General features: G+C 44.6%; 1 protein-coding gene across 1 annotated transcript; it reads left to right on the forward strand.

Annotated features, from left to right (window-relative positions):
* The first annotated feature begins 6,375 nt into the window (after positions 1-6,375).
* Positions 6,376-11,641, forward strand: LOC142587389 (cystatin-2-like). Its single transcript, XM_075698355.1, has 3 exons — positions 6,376-6,678; positions 8,101-8,208; positions 11,373-11,641. Exons 1-3 carry the CDS (start codon positions 6,478-6,480, stop codon positions 11,451-11,453), a joined length of 390 nt encoding a protein of 129 aa, XP_075554470.1. The 5' UTR covers positions 6,376-6,477; the 3' UTR covers positions 11,454-11,641.
* Positions 11,642-20,300: the final 8,659 nt, after the last annotated feature.

The raw sequence follows: 20,300 nt of genomic DNA on the forward strand, positions 1-20,300 counted from the left end.
GTGCTGCAATATGTCACATATCATCCCAAATATGCTAAAGGCAGTAACGTCTTGTGCACTGATAAGACTAGGCTAAATATATGTTAAGCTACCTATTCAGTGTCTCTTCGGGTAAAAACAAATGAGAGTTGCATCTGTGAGTCCGGGTGCACCTTTCTCTTTATAGATCCTTGTGACAAAGTAGCCTGCATCTGGTGAGCGATGCTTGTTCATGTTCGCAGAATGCAGTGTTCCAAGTAGGGTTCACACTGGGAACGCAGCAGACATCCACTGTCTCCGTAGCAATTCTGAAACCTCAGTGAAATATGAGAAGTAAATATCAACCAATCAGACTGAGTGCTCTTTAATGCGAAAGGTTTACAAAATTTCGCGAAGGTTTTCTTCCGAGGATTGCCACTTGTGTAAGAGTAAATGCATGGCTTCGAAAGGAATGGAATTTGAGTACAGTTTGAAATGAGTAGTGACAATGGAATTTGGATATATGCGGTGTCGGATAGCAAGCTAGTGGTTCTGTGGCCAGGCCAAATGCTGCAAATGTGGAGCTGGAACTACGGTTAGCTCCTTTTGAATATCATACAAGCAACTAAAGTAACAACTTTATGCTCTGAATAAGAAAACAGCATCTTCTGCTTACATCAATAAAGTAAAGCACGCTATCCAAACGATATGTTGCCTCACGGCGTAACCTGTTACGTGTTCAACTTCCAAAGTTGTGAGCTGGTTATGGTTCCTGCTCCCAGTTCCTGCGGACAAAAGTACATTGTCGACAATATTCCTTCTGCTTAAGAAATTAATTGCACTAATTTTGAGACAGAAAGTTATTCTAACATACACAAATGAAGCTTAAGCATCCAGCATTAAGTTATTCGCTCCATTGGCAACTGATTAACACTAGCTTGAGGACATTTCGCTTACTTTGTCCTTCCACAGCAAAACACCAAATTCATCGTCATAACTAATTTATTGAAGCGCCTGCCAAACAAGGCACACTCCGCGATTTGAAACGGCGGCAACATACTTGAAATATACAGAAGAATGGAAATGTCTACACGTCCGGAATAAACAAGCCGTCCCGATTGAAGCTTTTCGAACTAAGTACCATAGTGCCAGTCGCCTTTTATTCAATGCCCAACTTTCTTATCCATGTCGTTCTCCGTTGTGCATCGTCTACTACTTTCGAAAATTGACGAAATGATAAATTGCTGACTTTCTGGTGCGATAACATTCATAATGGTACGCAGGAAAATCCTTCCAACATCGTTTTTTTTCACTTTGGCAATTGTGCGCGGCGGCATCAAGACGAATCGAAAACTAAAGTGACGTTGCACCGCACCCTGTAACATGAGAACCTCTGGCTCAACCCAGATAGGCTGTTTCTCGGTGTGGGAGCTAGGATGTGACCGTTCATTTGGGGTGGAGAATATTCGCCATGTTGTAATATAGTGTTTTCGCTTCGCGTTGCTAAACCCGAGTACGTGCAATGGAATCCGGGCCGTGGCGGCTGCATTTTGACGGCAATTAAATGCAAGAATGCCCATGTACTGTGCATCGGGTCACGTTAAACGACCCCAGGTGGTTAAAATGAAACCGAAGACGCCCAGTACGGCGTGCCTCGTAGTCATGTTGTTTTGGCAGGCGAAGCCCCAGCTTTTAAGTATATGAACAAAGATCACCTATATTTTGCATCGTTCAATCGAATCCTCGAAGTGCAGCGTATGTTTAGCAATACGTGGTCCATGGCCTGGAGATTAGCAGGAATAGGTTCGTGGCTTCGTGATAACAATGGGGCGGCTTCGGGCAATCTGCTGGCAGTGCTCCGATCAGGTTAAGTGCGTGGCATTCCTTTTCATTGCAAGAGGCGATTTCCGCTTGCCGAGAAACTGCGGGTGTTATGGACTACGAGCCGAGGGCATCGCAGCCATAACTATCGTTGACGTCAAACAACAACGCATGACAATACGGGAGCGAGAGACGCTTCGCGATAATTCGTTCAACATGGCAGGCTGAAACTCGCATAAATGCCTGCCGTTCGAGCATATAGTACGCGAGTTTCTCGCATCTTAAGTTTTCAAAGAAGCCCTGCAAACATTTCTTCTTTTTACATACTGCAGTCTTCCACGGCATGTAATGCTAGTAAGTAAAATAGAGAATTCCCAAAGTAGCGAATAGCTACAAACATTATTACGAATACTTATCAAAATATAATGGAAACAGACATAGTAGCATCAAGTTGAGAAATAACACGATGTAGAAGAAAACGAACGGTACTTGCTTATGCATCGTCAAGTAAAATTTTTGAGGATAAGATTTGTATTTACTGCAGTAATGCATAAGGATGAATATGTCAAATGAATGTCGCGGTAACATTTTTCTAGCATACAGGGGCGCTATAACGTAAAACTATTCCAAACTTTTCTATTCCAATTCTCCTATCAGCCCTCCACGATTGGTCAAAAATTCTTTCGACCACCCCCACTTCACCTGTCTGTCACGCGACGTCACGTTAAGCGCGATAGCTCCCCATCTTATATGATGTGTACACACTGATTATGCATGATTTGAAAGAAAAAAGAAAAACAGTTATTTCTGATTCAACCCCTTTTCGCTATTAGCCCTCGACTATTCTTAAAAAGTTTTCGGGCTGCACCCACTTCACCTGCCTGTCACGCGACGTCACAAAACCGCACAAACTCACCGCGTCAAAGTGACGTGTACGCGATAAAGATGCATTAATATGCCGAACAAAACTGAATTTTCTTCGGAATAGCCGCACGCTGCCCCGTTCCGAATGGAATAAAAGATTGCTGCCGCCGATCGCTGAGACGTTGGCTACTCGCATCTGCCGGAGAGCATGGGTGTATTTGCGTATAATAAAACTTCTTGCGCGGCCATGTAACGTTTTCGAGCACTTTCGGCACGTTTACCACCTCATTCTGCCAACTCTTCTTTGCTGAGGGTCAGTTTTAGCGTCATTCTTAAGCTTCCGTTGCATGCCGCCGCGATTTTCGACCAGCCACCACAAGCTAAGTAAGGGAATGCCGACCAAGCGCAGACGCCGGCACCACCCTCTTCATCCGGCTATCGATTTTCAGTGCACTGGCTCTACCCCAGCGGATCCCTCTCCACTTGAGCGTTCTCCTCGCCTCTTGTCAGCCAATTAGATACGACAAGCCGCTCATTGTAGGCAATGTTATTCGTTTTTCAAGCAAACAAAAGTGACCTCCTATGGACGAGGAGAGTGTTTGATTGGTCTGTACACACAACCCTATGGGGTAACCGCCCGGTGCTTGCGTCAGTGGTTGCGCAAATTTGACGACAGGAAATTGGAATAGAAACATATTGGAATAGTTTTACGTTATAGGGCCCCAGTATTCAGTTTCTGGCGACATTATGGAATATTGAATCTCAGCTTCGGTCTGAGTTAATGCAGGCTCGTAACGTCATTGGGAGCTGTACAGCACCGCGTTTGGATCTCAGCATCCGTCTCCGAGAAAAAGAGAGGGATCTGCAAGTGGAGCAACGAGCCCTGCTGCGCACTATAATGACTTGTGTGGCTTCTTCTACTCAGGTTGAGCGATAGCCTTTGTTCTCTCTACAGTTTTTCTATAGCGTTCTCTACGGTAAGTACTTTACGGGCTGTCATGAGATTGCATTGACGATCGCGTCGCAGCAAATTGAGCGGATTATGTTTTATTCGCCCTGTCTGAACTAATGGCCCGAAGATGGACGACGACAAAAGTGATAGAGAGATGGTGCTGAAAAGACAGAGAGCTAAACCGTAACAAAAATTTAGCTTGCTACTTTGCACTGGTGGTTAGAAAAATGACGGAGAAGCAAGTAAAAAAAAATAGGAGAAGGAAGTGAATACGATAAGCAAAGAGTAATATGCAAATAATCGCTGCTGTTCACGGGACTGGACAACTGTTAAGAATATTACCAGAAAGATTACTTTTTTAATGAAATTATTTATTATGTTGGGAACGCTCCTTTTTCCCTTTTTCAATTTTTTTATATTTCACAGGAGGTCCAGCACAAAGTAAGCTGTTTTGGGAGTTATATCTGTACATTCATGTATTTTAAGGTATGGTGCATGATCTCCGAATAAAATACAAATGAAGAAATTGCGCGCGAAACTATCTGACGATGAGTGTCGAGAGTTATGTGGTAGCAATAAATAAATATCGTGACGCAACATATTGCCACCGTCGTAACGAATTATGTATGAAGCCTGTACTGCAGAGAGATTTCTCTTTACGCTTCCCTAAGAACACTCATCACCATCTAGCCCCAGGGCCGCAAAGCCTTCACGTGGCATCCGAGAAGAGAAGCATGGCGGGCAGGTGCATTCGAACGCTCAGTATTGTTCCCTCGCTTGCCGCGCATTAAGTGGCGCAGCTCGCTGAAACGTTGGCGTGAAAAGCGCTCATTGAAAAACGGCACATGCCCTGTGGGTTTGTGGCGCAGCCTGCTAATGCATCAGCTTGCTTTCCCTGAGAAACCTTTGTGACGCGCGTTCTATCCCGCTTTGCATCGAAGAAATGCAAAGCACCCTTTTCGTCATTGTAGAGCAGAATATTTCCAGTTGCACGTTACTAATTACCGAAGTTTCTGTCAAAGACATCACACACCTACTTCCCCCTAACTAGTACTCCTAGATGACGTCAGAAATGTGGTACCTAGTGAGACCCGCGCCTGCAGTGACCCATGTTCGCGCGATACAGGTTCGTTAAAGAGCGACCCGTATGTAGTCTTTGTCACAGTCTCTCTGGATCAAGTTGCTGCGGCGCTTGGTAAGAGTCCTGCTTCATGAGCACAGCAGCCCGATGAGATTCGACCAAGCGCTAAACAGTGAGACAGGTGGGAGAAAAAAGGTTGTATCTAAATATACATATGCAGATACATAGCCTTCAGAAATTGCGTAAAGTACTCTAAGAATGGTAGCGCATTATGATAGCTATTTGCAACTTCGAGGATTGGTGAAAAAAAAACTCCCTGAAAACTAGCTCATTGCACGTTAATTTTATCGAAAATTGGCAGAAGCCAGTTATGGAGGACTGTTGATTTTATTATTGTTAGCACCGAAGCAAAGTAGCAACACACTGTACTGGCATCGCCAAAGCGCCTCATTTATATTAGTGTAGTGCAGCCGGACTCATCCAGCGCTAAACCGCCACGAACTCCGCCCATGGCACATATCTAGCTTGGTACCCAGACGAGAGTGTCTGAATGTATACGACGCTGATTTGATGCTACCTATCACGGGAGAAATTTCGAGTGGTTTTCTTTTGTCATTAAAGAACGGCACATACCCAGCGACATAAGTTAGCGTAAAATATTTATGGGTATCGAGTGGCACGGACATAAGTAGGTACTGGAAAGTGTGTCAAATGCCCTAAAAGCAGTTATTCTAATAAAAAAGTTAAGAAAAATAATACGGAAACAAATGAATCAGAGAACGACAGTTACAAAAAGTGTAAAAGCAAAGGAACAAATAGTTTCTTACTGAATCAAAAACAAAACCCTCGTGGGTAACACGCAGCTACCTGCCGCTGTACCATGCATCCAGCACTTTAAAATGAACGGGTGATAAATTTGGTGGTACATGTATAATGTGCAATCGAAGTTGAGAGATTGGGTTTGCCGTCAATAAAGAGCTAAACGTTCATCATGTTCACCTTCATTAACTGAGAGTTCCCGGACAGAATTCGGAAAGCTAAACTTTGTGAACCACATCTTGTAGCTGGGTACATTACAAAAATAAGTAAGGGAGAAATGTGGTTTATAATTTTACTTGAACAACGTTTATTTAATGTAATGTAATGTTTAATGTAATGGTAACACTGAAACCGCTCCATGACCGCATAGCAATTGCCGTAAAGAAAGTACACCTCCGAGCATTTTCATTGTTTAAAACCTGTATGATTCTTTGCTATCCTTTCTGTATTTAGTTGAATTTGAAACTCTTGTCGCTCGAATATCTCAGTAATATTCGTAGGTAGCTGTAGAGCGTGACGTCGTTAAGCGCCAATATTTTTGTTCTTCTGCAGTAGTGAAAACACGGCGTTATTCTGTTGCAAATGTGAAAGCCATCAGTACGGTCACACGTTACACAGCAATGCCAATGCAAATAGACGGCAGCATGAAACTAAAACCTCTCATGGCTGTCCATAGAAAGCCGAACACTGCGCATATCGTCTAGTGATAATACCTCCACGGCTCTTATCTGCGAGGCACTATCTTCTTTATTTTTTTATTTTCTTTTGAGTCCGTATTGCACTTCCTGCCAGCTTATCTCTTAGCTTATCGTGGCATGGTAACCGTTGGTATTTTCTTGCTCTTTACACCAGCTGACGCGTCGCGGTTGATGATAAAAAAGACGAAGGGGCCGTGCTCAAACCACAGCTGCCGTCGCCAGAAACGAGCACGCCAATCGTTCACGAATTTTTGCCTCCTGAAACTCTGCGAAAGAAAACGGCCATGTCTCAGAGCGCAGGTATGATTGCAGTCCTCCTAACAGCGCTGTTCGCTGTCACCCTCGCAATTCCCGGAGGCTGGTCGACGAAGCAACCCTCGTCGAGCCCAAAGTACAAAGAGCTGGCCCACTTCGCTGTGGCTCAGCGCATCGAAGGTCTGCAGAAGTACGACACAGTTCTCGAGCTCACAAAGGTGGAGACTCAGGTACGCAACGAGTTTCGAAATATAAATCTTGATGTAAAGTTTACTGCTTTGCTCTGCAGCTTAAAAATATTTTAATCCATTTCTACCAAAATGTTCTTGATGGACGCGAGAGCTCACATCGACTAACTTATTCTTTTTCCTAAACGATATGCTGCAGTTCAGTTTTATTCCGGAGCCTTAAATTCAATAAATTGTAGCTGTTATCGTTCATTGTGCATTTTTATATTATATCTGCATTCACAGAGAGCATTCAGTAGTATGTCCTGCCAGTACTACAATTCACTGAGTGCTGCGTTTGTAAAATAATGTAGTGAGACATTACACATTTTAGAGATCAACATCGTTATGACTGTTGTTCTGCCATCTATTACTTTATGCACACTCCTAGTCAATACCGGCCTAAAACAACGTATATAATGCGAAAAGTAGAACAAAACTTCTACGGACATAAATGGCTCACTCCAAGTGGAACTACTGCGTATGCTGCCTATTTTGTACGTCGCTCGTATACGCAGCCCACCTTTAAACGGCGCCATTCATTGCAGATAACAACCGCTTGAAAAATGGAACACATAACGTCAACTCTTTATACCGCATTTCCGATCAAATCTGGCCAGCTTGCTAAGGGCTTCAAGTTTATGCTTCGGAATGGGTATTTTTTATTAAAACATATTTTCTTTTTTATATAGACAGGTGCCGCCAGCAGTCGTTTTGCACGCAGTTTCATACATATTGCTTAAAGGCACATTATAGAAAATTGTCATAAGAAGCCAACAAACACTGACGCCAAGGACAACAAAGGGGAAATTACTTGTGCTTAATAAATGAAATAACGAAGTGTTTAATTAATGGAAATTAAAGTGGATGGAAAAAACAGCTTGCCGCAGGGGGGAACCGAACCCACAACCTTCGAATTTCGCGTGCGATGCTCTACCAATTGAGCTACCACGGCGTTGTTTCCCCATCCACTTTCTTGGGTATTTATGTGCCCTATAGTAGAACCCTTGGAGGGTTAGCCAGCACCACCACTCACATACCTTGGCGGCGGACGTGGAACGTCTTTTTGCCGCAGGCGTCACGAGAACGTGATCTTTTTGGGTGATGGCAATTGCTCAATAAACCCAGACATGCTACCTGAAGGCATCAATGTCAGTGTGAATGCATCAATGAAGGCGTCAGCGTTTTTTGGCTTCTTATGATATGACTAATAAAAATCGAGACCCTCGGTTAACCCCCTCCCTTGTCGTTTATTACATAACGAGGGTCTCGAATCCGGCAACATTGGTGCCTTCAGGTAGCATGTGTGGGTTTATTAATCATGCTGACCATCCGCTGAAAAACTGCTCTTGTGGTGCTGCAGGTACTTGTATAAATAAAAAATAAGATAGAAAACGAAATTTGTGTCTGGTCAAATATTTGCAGGTAGTTGCTGGCGTCAACTACCGCATAACTTTCACCATTGCCGGATCCGATTGCATAATAGGTGAAGTTGAGTACAACGCTGAACGTTGCCCGCCGAAGGATAATCAGGTAAGCATTATTAAATTTCTCTGCGCAAGTTTCTCAAGACAAAAGTTAGGAGAAAAAGGCAGACACTTTAACCAAAGTAACTGTCCTGCGGCCAATTACAGCACGGGGGCCAGGAGAGCAAGAAGGGTAGAAAAGCTAAGCACAATACAATAACGCATGCGAAGAGAGTTTGTATAAGCAACAGGAAAGAGTGTGACAACGGTGGCAGTTTTTCATTCAGTGCTGGTGTTTTTCAGCAGTGCTTTGGATCTATTAGAGCCGATGTTCGCTAGGGCCATGATCCATGAATTGTTTTTCTTAAGGCGATGGTTGTAATTCTTTTCGACCGTGGGGCAGCACATTTTCTTTGTGCACAAAATGAGAGTCATACAGAAGGTGCACAATTATATCTTTCTACCCAACAACATTGCATTCACCGACACGGAGAAACCCGCCCGCACTGAGTCGCATTGATATTTCTCTTCAGTGGGATGAAACCATTTGACCTGCGTCGTAAAAATAGTGTGAAATTTAGTTTGAACGGCCTATGGACTTGTAGGACTGTGTAATTATTTGCTGCCGTTTATGTTCACGCAACACAATCAAAACATCGCTTGTAGAAACAACGCGGCAGGGCGTTATCGGTATGACGGGTCACGATATAACGTTCAGCAAACGCCCATATAAGATACTAGAAATGTATGAGCTTATACTTTATCACTCTTGTCGGCTAAGCATTCTGGGTAGTTGCTTTTAATGTTTTCGGGAAAAAAAGCATTACAATAATATAAAATTCTGGAATTATACGGAAATCTGGCATTTCCCGGCGGTGTTCTACAAGTCAAGCTGCCAATACAAAAGTTTTAAATATACATATTCGCCACCTATACATACCAGTGCACTTACATAGCGAAAAGAAACTATGCATGTTTTTCTGTTGTTGTAAGCGTAATGGTCCCTGTCGTTAGCGCAAAAACAACATGGGTTTCGTGAATAATGCTTTTGAGACGCTTCTAACACACGCGCACATGCCATAATGCTTTACATGCACCGTTTTTCATATTGACTGTACAGTTTTACTTCATTTTTTCGTCAGGTACTATGAAAATCAGACAAAAAAATAGACAAAACAAATGGCAGTCTGGGCGAAGCATCCACAGAGTCCCAGCTACCCAGGTAGACTAAAGCATCAGGTTAATGAGATGCATGCTCTTTTCCAACAAACATAAATATTCACCGGCACTGTGATGCACACATATGCTACATGGGTGCATATTACACTTTTTCGCAGCATAAAAATTATCTAGAGAGCTGTATTGTAGTTAAAGTCAGTTTGTGATGTCAAATACGCCCTTCAATGTTTTACGCATTCATTCTAAGGTATCGCTAAATGACAACGTTGATTTTTGTCTGTTAATGATTATTGTATTCATAATTGAGCAGCTTGATATAATCAGCTATGGCACGGTAAACAATGCTCAACTACTCATAAACCTGAAGTCCATACCACAGGACTATGCGTAGTTCTTTTTGCATCCGATACACTTCTCTAGGCTTTCAAGTTGTATTTATCTCTATGAACAGTTCTTAAGTACTTTCAAGCCTGAAGTTCATAACGCAGGACTATGCAGAGCCATTTTGCAGCCGATACGATTTTCTGGGTTTTGAAGTTCTTATTAACTCTACGTACCGTCACGGAGAATGAGCGGAAACGAAATGAATGCTCGGAGCAGCGTTCTTTTCTTTCGACACTGTCGAATTTGTAACGCAGTTCTCCCTGTAAACACATGCATGCCTTAAGCATTCTTTGTTTGTACAAACAGAAGCACCCGAATATATCAAGTTATCTCGTGCACTTCACAGCTTTTCTTCTTGGTTTGGCAAATTCCGCAAATATAAAAGTTTGAGAGACCGGAGATCAAAGAAGCTCCAAGAACAGCGTCCAAATAAGGATGGGGACCTAGCTCTCTGATGTAGATAAGAGCCATATTCCAACAACCTAAGAAATATGTACATGAGTGTTAAATAATATTTCAAGTCGGAAAATTTCACAGGCGAAGTTCATTTTGCCTCAGCAGAATTGGAGCAGATTGTAAATACTACCCTGGCATAGTTCAAAGAAATGTGGGAAATCAGCATGCGTACAAACCATTTCGCTCTCACATTTTGAAATCAAGCAATATTTTCTGACATCTTTACTATTGCCTGCATTACATGGCGGAACTAGCTATGATCTGCGCCACTTGAAGATGTTCCACTTACTCATTTAATACAGTATTGCAAATCAGGTATATGCTGTCAAGCTGCTGTGCCTTACCAGGCACTTTGTCAAATAACGCTGACAAACTTTCAGATTGTTAACAAAACAAGGCAGGACGCCGTAAATCTTGCTGATAACTGATAATTCTACAGAAATATAGCGTGAACATATGCAAAAAAACTGTAAACTGCTGTTTTGCATAGCTGTTTGAATGGACGGTTTGTTTTTGCAACATGCTTATACTCCTCGCTGTTTGCAGGGGTATTTTAATCAAAGAATCCCTTTGCTTAAGTAATTTTCACCCACATTTTTGCATGCGTGCATTCTGCAAACCAATAAGGAACCGCAACAATTGTAGCCTTTTGGTCTGAAATCTCACTATCACCGAATATCGGTTACTGGTGCCATAAAATCCTGCAGAAACATAATATGCATGATTACATCTGTCTGCCTGTCATTTCGCATTTCGCTGCGCAAGAAGTGAAACAGATATACTAAAAAATACCACGGAATTTGAGCAGTAACCTCTAGAGCCTGTTTTTAAGGCGCCAGTCATAGAGCCAGAAGAATGTTAAACACCAAACTGCCGACCTTTATTCGAGAATCATGTAACACTTTTCGTATCCCCCAAATTTAATCCTTCCCCACTGTGCTATTGGTGCAGTTTGGTCTACATGAAACACTTGTTGATTACAATGCTAAACATACTCACTAACCTTGACTGTTCTGTGACGTGACTTCACTGGTCTTTGCCGCTTCATTTCAACTTGCACTTGCAACTTGTAAGCCCGCCATTGCATTTTGTTGACGCCGCTTTATATGACGTTCGCTACAGCTAGTTTTTGAGATAAGTCTCCGTAGCTTCTTTTCTTTTTGGCATTATCTAAATATTAAATTATTGCATATCCATGGTTTTTCATTACAGGCAAAGGCAACCTGCACGGCCGTAGTCTACGAGAGGCCCTGGGAACACGTCCGAACCCTCACTTCCCTGAACTGCGCTTGAATTTAGGCATTGTCGCGAAGCCTTCAAGAGAAAGCTATAAAATTATCAATCGTTCATAGAAAGAGTTGGTCATAGATGTGTATACGGTTACTTATGATTACGTAATGCCAAGTAATTATTGGTGTATGATGTGAACTAGTTGCGAATGGGAAATTGTGCAACGAAATAATAAAAATAAATATCCGTTATGTAGGTGAGTAATATTGTCAATTTTAGAACAGTGGACTGCAGTTCACGAATATATATATATATATATATATATACATATATATATAATGGTGCATTACTGCATTTGGGCAGAAAGAAAAGAAATGTCACGACGTTGCCTTCAGACCTCTTCCCTCAGTATATATATATATATATATATGTGCGTGTATGTTCTGAATGTCCACTTACGCTCGGTAGTTGCTTGGCACGTACACAATGATATAGCAGCAAGGAAAAAAACTACAATAACAAGCACATGCCCAACAGTCCCATGGAGCGAGCGTATTCCACCTGCCGGTCTTCTCTACGGGGAATGCCTGCGCGTGAGTCCTTCCAAGAAGTCTCCAGAGTTCTCTACTAGCGTCACTACCACCTGTAAACCGAAACGACGAAAACGTTCCGCGGTAATAAACTGCAGCTCTGCTCCTTCCTTTAATTTATTTGTTTCAAATACTCTCAAGGACAGATGGCGAGAGTGCGAGAAAACAGAATAACCATACATTGGTTGAAATAAAAGTTGTAATAAATTATCGGTTTTGCGTTCCAAGACCACGTTATGATTATGAGGCATGCCATAGTGGGAGACTCCAGATATTTGGACCAGCTGGGGTTTTTTACCGTGCACTTAAATAGAAGTACACGGTCGTGTTCGCATTTGTGGCCATCGAAATTCGCCCGCCGTGGCTGGCATTTCAACCCCAGACCGAGTGCTTAGCAGTCCAAAACGATAGCCACTAAGCAACCACGGCGGGTTGCATTGCTTCAGGGAAAAGCACTGTAAACAGCAAATTTGAATTTGTCAGCGTATGGCATAAGAGCGATGGTGCAACCACGTTGGTTGCAGTCAAAGCTTCTCCTAGGGTTGAAAGAATCGCTAAACATATTCGTATGGAAGGCAGGTACTTCTACTTTATATTTGTGATATAACCTGGATGAAGTGTAGGTGGGTGGATAAAAGATAGCTTGTTTCAAAGCGGACTTATAATGGTAAACTGTATGGAAGAGGCAACGACGGGACCACTTGCGGTACAGTGAAAGATCTGCAAGATTTAAACTGATATTCATCGGCGCCACCCTGGCGTGACGTGAATAATTAGCAACGATGAAACGAGCGGCGCTATTCTGAATACATTCAAGTGTGTCAATGAGGGTGAGCTGATAATGAGCCAAAGTGTAGAGGCGTATTCCAGTTTCAGTATGATGAATGTTTCATAAGGAGACAGTTTATGAGAACGTGGTGCAGAGTGAAAATTCCGGCGTGGATAACCAATCGTCTGGTTAAAGTTGCTCGAAATGTAGTCTGGGTGGACGCATAAAGGAGGGAGCGTTAGTCAGTTGAACTCCAAGGTACTTGTAGTTTACGACGGGTGACGAGGGCTAGCCGTTAGCAATATATTTGCGCGTAGGAGAGGTGTTGGAACGACGACCCACCACCAAAGTCCTGCAGACATGAAACAAATGTTCGAAATGGGACATTCGGACGTCCCTAGAACGTGTGTAAAAATTCGATGAATCATCTTTGCATGTCCTTGGAATTGTCCCATGCACAGGAATTCACGTTCCTAGAAACATACCATGGATGTCAGAATGGGATATTTGGACGACCATCAGATGCTTAAATATGGATTACTCTTATTGCATTTCTGTCGGGATGTAGGACGCTTCTCGGACATTTGGTTGTGGATTTAGGATATCCACAGGGCGTCGATATTATTACAAATTAACATAATAGGGTTATTCCTCAAGCCCCGAATAGAGCTGACCACATCTCGAAGCATGCCGAAGTAGACTGCTGTGTATCTAAGCATTGTGCACATAATTCCCTGCTATGGTAACCTAATACATTACGTATACAATAATAAAGATATATTAAATGAATAGATACAGCACAACCTACAATCACTCAGGAGAGACAAATTATGTATTTTTTGTGCTAACAGAACGAAGCCACAGAACTATGTTCTACAGGCTGCAGAATCATTTGACAAACTCATTAAAATGCACCGTTGACTTCAACAAAACAGTTGCAGCAATATCACAAGTTCAATTCTCAAATGCACTCAGCAGCTTTCAGTAAAGCAGGTCAAGCAAAATATATAAGACTTAACCATTTAATCATACAAGCCCAGTTATTGCAGGTGATGATGCACTAGGGCCACTAAATATTTGCAGGGAATAATATGTTTCCAAATATACTTTGTGTAACAAGAACATTTAGGAACTCGCAGTGGCGACACTGCGGAAGTTATCATGAAGCTTGCTGCGGCTTCACTTCCGTGGTTGCAGGCACATCAACGCAAATAATACTGGAAAGTTCACATATGCTAGCCACTGAAGGAAGGTAAAGGAGTCTTTCTGCAGGCTGTCTTCAGTTTTACACACACTAACAGAAGTTATGCTCAAGATTTCACAACTACATTAGGCGTTAACGATGTTACTTGATACTAATTCAATGTTAGTAGACCCAAACAGCTGCTCTGTAGTCACCAATTTATAGTGCAGGTGCACTCTGCCCCATGTAAAATTCTTGCGAAGGTCACCAGAGCATACATTTTCGAGTCGTGATGAGGCCTTTTCAATTGCGCTAATATTTTCCTGACACAATTTGACCAATAAAATAATATTGAAATAACTTTGTAAGGATGGCACACTAAGCAAGTTAGTAGAAGGCCTACTGCGAGCTGGCTAACTTAAGCGGTTGCAGGCACATAAACGCAATATTTGCTGAAAAGTTCACAGGTGTCACAGCGAGCAAGAAAGCTACTTCATTCAGGCTTTCTGCTAGCACGGTTCAGCGGTCGCACGCAGTAGAAATATTAAACATTTGAGAGATATTTTTTCGATTATTCAATTTTTAAAAGATTACTTTAGCGCTTACAGACAAGAACATAACTGGAAAGTTCACAGGTAGAAAAACAGTTACAAGATACTTGCTCAGGCACAAAGGCAGAGTTCACAGGTACTACAATTTACAAAATCATGGCTGTGCTTGAGTGGTCACATATACAAATTCACCTCAATAGTTCGCAGGCTCGAAGGCATCTAAGAAAATTAACAGAGGCTGAATGAGACTTTTCTTCCGTGGTCCCAGGCAAGTACTGCTGAAGGCGTCACAGGTACTTTGGCGACTACACAGTTCACTAAAACCTTGCAGCATGGTCGCTTCAGTGGTCACCGACACAAAAATTCATTCCTTCAGTTCACCCTTCCCAAAAGTTAACAGGATTTGTTTGGGCTTGCTTTTGCACAAACAAAAATTCATCCCAAGAAGCCCCGGCTATCAGACGACCTAAATGAAAAAGACCAGAGGCTGATGTGGCTGTTCTTCCATGACTGCAGATACAAATACTTCTGAAAAAATCACAGGCATGTTGATGACTAGATAATTTGCTAAAGGTTGCTACAGGCTGGCTTTAGTTGTTGCAGACACGAAAATGAGCATTGCAGCTCATTGGTGGTAAGAAAATTAGCTATGAAAGCAGAATTGCGTGGGCTTGCCTCAGTAATGAATAGCGACTGTGACGAAAAACAACTACAGGCTGAAAAGCCCTGTTGGCATTGGCGTACCTCGTACCCAATTCGCTCTCTGGCAGCGCCCTACCTGCTGGTGCTGAGTTTGTTGCTGCTGCTTTACGAGCCGAATAAACCCCCCTTACAATTGGTGGAACTGTTGGTAACAACCGGAATTCTGGAATTTCGTAATCGGACACCGCAGTCCGTCTTCATTATACCCGAACAAAGACCATCACAACCACAACGCGCTGCCCCAGTGACTACCATGGTCTGCCCGGCCCGTTGCGTCAACGCGACCCACCCATCTTCAGTGGTACCGAAGACCATGACGTAGAAGACTGGCTCGCTGACTACGCTGGCTGGCTCCAATCCCCAACCAGTGGGACCACACCAAAAACTGAATTACATGTCCTTTCACTTATGCGGTGTCGCCAGCGTGTGGCACCGCAACCAGGAACTTGGTCTCACGACGTGGACGGCCTTGATGACAAACGTGACAGAGTTATTTGCACGCCCCGCCGTTCGCAAGCTTCGCGGTGTACAACGTTTGAGTGGCTGTGCGCAAGAGTGCGGGGAGACATTTACCAGTTATATAGAAGATGTTGTAGACATCTGTAACGGCGTTAGCATCACAATGGCTGATGCCGAGAAGATCCGCCATATCTTAAAAGGCATTGAAGGCTACGCCTTCTAGATGCTGTTGACGAAAAATCCGTCGACAGTCTCTGAACCCGGCAGTCTGTGTCAGAGCTTCGACGAACTACCCAAACAACGCATAGCAGGCCGCCAATCTGCTCCTCAGGCCCTTCAATGTCGAGCTTGGCTGTTGCCTCGGACAACACTTCGCTGCTGCTACAAATCAAGGAGTTCATCGGCGAGGATGTGGTCCGTAAGCTTTCTATTATTCCACTTACACACGGCCAATCGAGTGTTCCGTTGGCGTCCGCTCTCCAATTTGTCATCAAGTAGCAGGCAGCCGACCACATTTCGTCTTCGCTCCAGCAGGCTCCGACGGCCGCTTCCCTGACCTACGCCGAAGTTGCGTGGAGGCCTGCGCCACAGACCTACGGTCTCCTGCGCCCACCTTTGGGCCCACCCGTATCCCCTCCCATCCAACCTCTGGCGCACTATACGCGACCGCAAGACCATTGGCGCAGGAAAGACAATCGTCCGATTTTTTTTCATAGTGCCCGTGCTGGATACGTGGCACATCACTGTCGCCTGCTTACTCCAAACGTCCCCAACAGTGTGCGCCCATATGCGCCATATTTCCAGCAACGTCGCAACTGTTCATATACCTTTGAATCTCCTCCTGTCTTCGAGACCGCATTCTCTGCTCGCTGTTCACCTTCTCTTCGCCGCCGCTACCATTCCTCCATACACAGGCAGCGGAGCCCTCTGTGCTAGGAAAACTAAAAATCGCAGTTCCGGAGGCGAGGGCTGTGCTGTCAGCGAAATCTATAAGGCCTCAAACATCTCAGAATAACGTTATTGAAAACGCATTAGAAGGAACATTGAAGCTAGCACTTGTAGACACCGTCGCTGCCCTCTCAGCGACAGATGCCCGTATTTGCGGCAAGATAGGAAAACTGACGATGCTGCTTTCTGGACTGTCCCTTCGGACTGCCAACCCACAGCACGTCGCGCCATCCGGCGCTTGCACCGCTCGTGTCACCATTCAGGAGGTCCTTTATATCATGTCCTTTATGTCCGCGACTGAAAGACGCGTTATCAATGACCAAGTACACAATATACTCAATCGCGGTGTCACCCAGCCTTCTAATTGTCCCTGGGCATCGCCAGTAGTCGGAGTTAAAAAAAGACGTCACCAAACGATTTTGCGTCGATTATCGAAGACTTAGCAAGATTACCCGAAAGGATGTATACCAGTTGCCACGTATTGAAGTCTCACTTGACTGTTTGCAAGGATCGCAGTTTTTTTCGTCCTTAGAACTCCGCGCTGGCTACTGGCACGTGGCCATGGCTGACGCTGACTGTTCTAAAACCGCGTTCATAACACCAGACGGCTTGTATAAATTCACTGTAATGCCGTTCGGTCTGTGGAACGCGCCCGCCACCTTTGACGCATGACGGACGGGATCCTACGCTACCTGAAGTGGCATTCTTGTCTCGGCTACCCAATGACGTTGTCGTCCTTCCCCCTACTTTCGGACCCATCGTCGCCGTTTACATCAAGTTTTTACCTGTGTCCGGAATGCTGGTCTCCAGCCTGACTTCAAAAGTGCCAATTTGCATCTGGAAAACTGACTATATTAGGCCACGTTGTCTCCAAACAAGGCATTCTTCCTGATCCTGCCAAACTTCGAGCCGTATCTGAATTCCCGAAGCCCACTAACTTGAAAGCACTACACAGCTTCATTGGCCTATGCTTATATTTTCGACGTTTCGTTCGCAATTTCGTTGCTGTTATTGCACCACTAAACCAACTCCTCCAAGGCGAGAATGAACTTTCTGCTTCATTGGAAACCTGTGATGATGCATATACGACTCTTCCACACTCACGTCGCCTTCTCACGTCTCCGCCAATCATCCGCCATTTTGATCCAAGCGCTCCTACAGAACTTCATACTGACGCCAGTAGTGTCGGCCTTCGTGCCGTGCTCGCAAAACCATGGAACACTAATGCCCAATACGTGGTCGCTTATGCCAGTCGTACGCTTACGAAACCAGAGGTTAATTACTCAGTAACAGAAGAAGAGAGCCTGGCTATCCTATGGGCTCTTCAAAAATTGCGCGCATATCTCTACGGTCGATGATTTGACATGGTGATGGATCATCACGCTCTTTGCTTGTTTTCAAACCAAAAAGACCCGTCGGGCCGCCTCGCTGGGTGGGCCCTCCGCATCCAGAAATAAAACATCCGCGTGGTCTATCACCCTGGACGCAGACACTCTGGCGCCGATGTCCTCTCGCGGTGCCCAGTTACTTCATACAGCTGTACTTCTACCTACCGACATGACATCTCACCACTTGAAATCCTGGACATGGCCTCGGAGCAGCGAAAAGACCCATGGATCGTCATGATATTCGATATTTCGACAAATCCTTCGGCAGCTTCGGCACCTCGAGCGTTACGCCGACAGGCGCAGCATTTCACTATCTGCGACGGACTTTTATACCACTGCAACTACCACAATGACGGCTGCACATTGCTCTTAGTAGTGGTCTGCTACCTTCAACAAGACTTATGCTCCGCTTTTCACGCTGATCCGCAGTGGGGTCAAGGCGGAGTGTCCAAAATCTACACACAGCTTCGCTTACGATATCACTGGCGAGGGATGTACACCTTCGTCCAAAAATACTTACGGTCCTTCAGTGCCTGCCAGTGACGCAAATGGGTACCGCATCTCTCCACCGCACCTCTACAGCCACTTCCCGGCACAGCTCAGCAATTTGACCGTGTCGGCATTGATATATACGGGCCTCATCCATCTGCTGACGCTGACAACCGATGGATTGTTTTTGCCGCAGATCATTTGACATGATATGCTAGGAAAACCGCCTTGCCTGCCGCATCAGCAAAAGACGTCGCCTTGTTAATTCAAATCAACTTCGTTCTCGGCCATGGCGCACCTCGTGAACTGTTGAGCGATGGGGGTCGCGTATTCCTCTCGGACGTCCTGCAATCACTCCTATCTGAATGCCAAATTATTCACCGCATTACAACTACTTATTATACACAGACCAATGGCTTAACAGAAAGATTCAACAGAACTCCGGGTGACATGCTATCAATGTAAGTTGCGTCTGACCACTCCAACTAGGATCTTGTACGTCCACTCGTCACATACGAAAATAACACTGCCTCTCAAGCCCGCACTACCGGATTCTCGCCATTATTTCTCCTTTACGGCCGCCATCCGTCCAGCACCATTGATACTGTTCTCCCGTACCGGCCGAACCCTGCTGAATGCTCACCTATTTCTGCGGTCACTCAGAACACTGGAAAATGCCGACAACTGGCCCGTTCTTTGATTTCTGCTCAACAGTGTCGCCAAAAAGAGCGTCATGACATCAGCCCTCCCCCTCACCCCTTTTCCTTAGACTCACTCGTGTGGCTTTGGGTCTCGCCTGTTGCTGCTCCTGGCCTTTCATCCAAGCTCTTCCCGAAGTACCACGGGCCCTACAGCGTGGTTGCGCAATCACCAGTTAATTACGTGGTCGAACCCGTATCGCCATCTCCCGATCTGCGTCATCGGGGGCGAGAGACTGTGCACATTGACCGGCTGAAGCCGCATCACCATCCGCTCACCTCTTCCTAGGTCGCCACGACGACTACTCTTCCATTCCGGGGTGATTGCGACGAAGAACATCGGCAGGCTGAAAAGCCCCGTTGCCATCGCGTGGCTCGTACCCAGTTCACTCTGTGGCTGCGCCCTACCTGCTGGTGCTGTATTTGTCGCTGCTGCTCTACGAGCCAAATAAACCACCCTTACACAACGAAGAATGATGTCAACCCAAAGTGACATCAGGAAGTTGGAAGGCACACAACATGGCTCTTAAGTATGCAAGAAAGACGTGTTAAAACATGTAAATAAATTACTATGCACGATGTGCATGTTTACAGGATGCACACTCAACAGCGATCTGCTGATTCAGACAGCACCTTTGATTCTTTCTGGCTTCATACAAACTAGCTGACCTGACCGTCACCGGAAAAGAAGTGATAATACCAAATCCTGGCAAAGATAAAATTAATTAGATAGATTAATTATCCTAATGTCTCTACATCAGCATGGCTCTGTTAAACGAGCTGATAACAGTAATAGCACCGCAGTTTCTCCCGAAGGGCGAAGCAACGATTGCAAGAGCAACTTAATAGACGGCTATAAAAAAATTAAGCAGCTGTTCGTGTTATCGCCAGTGTATATGATAGTAACCACTTCACTTACTCAATAAATTAATACCTTGGTGTCGTGCGTAAAGACAAACATGAAGACATGTCACTCAATGACAGGGGTAGCTCACTGTCGGAACGCTGGCGTGCGGAAGCGAAGCAGCAGAGACAAGCGATCGTTACTTGCTGCTTCGAGCTACAACGCGTTTCCAGAGCTTGCTGAGCTAAGTTTACGCGGCCTTCGACACGATAGCTGCACGGGAATAACG

Source organism: Dermacentor variabilis, chromosome 7 (assembly GCF_050947875.1).
Source record: "Dermacentor variabilis isolate Ectoservices chromosome 7, ASM5094787v1, whole genome shotgun sequence".
In the NCBI taxonomy this organism is placed as follows: domain Eukaryota; kingdom Metazoa; phylum Arthropoda; class Arachnida; order Ixodida; family Ixodidae; genus Dermacentor; species Dermacentor variabilis.

Coding starts and splice junctions, on each gene's coding strand:
- LOC142587389 (XM_075698355.1), top strand. CDS start 6,478: ATGTCTCAGAGCGCAGGTATGATTGCAGTCCTCCTAACAGCGCTGTTC. Junction 6,679..8,100: donor TCACAAAGGTGGAGACTCAG/GTACGCAACGAG, acceptor AAATATTTGCAG/GTAGTTGCTGGCGTCAACTA. Junction 8,209..11,372: donor GCCCGCCGAAGGATAATCAG/GTAAGCATTATT, acceptor TTTTCATTACAG/GCAAAGGCAACCTGCACGGC.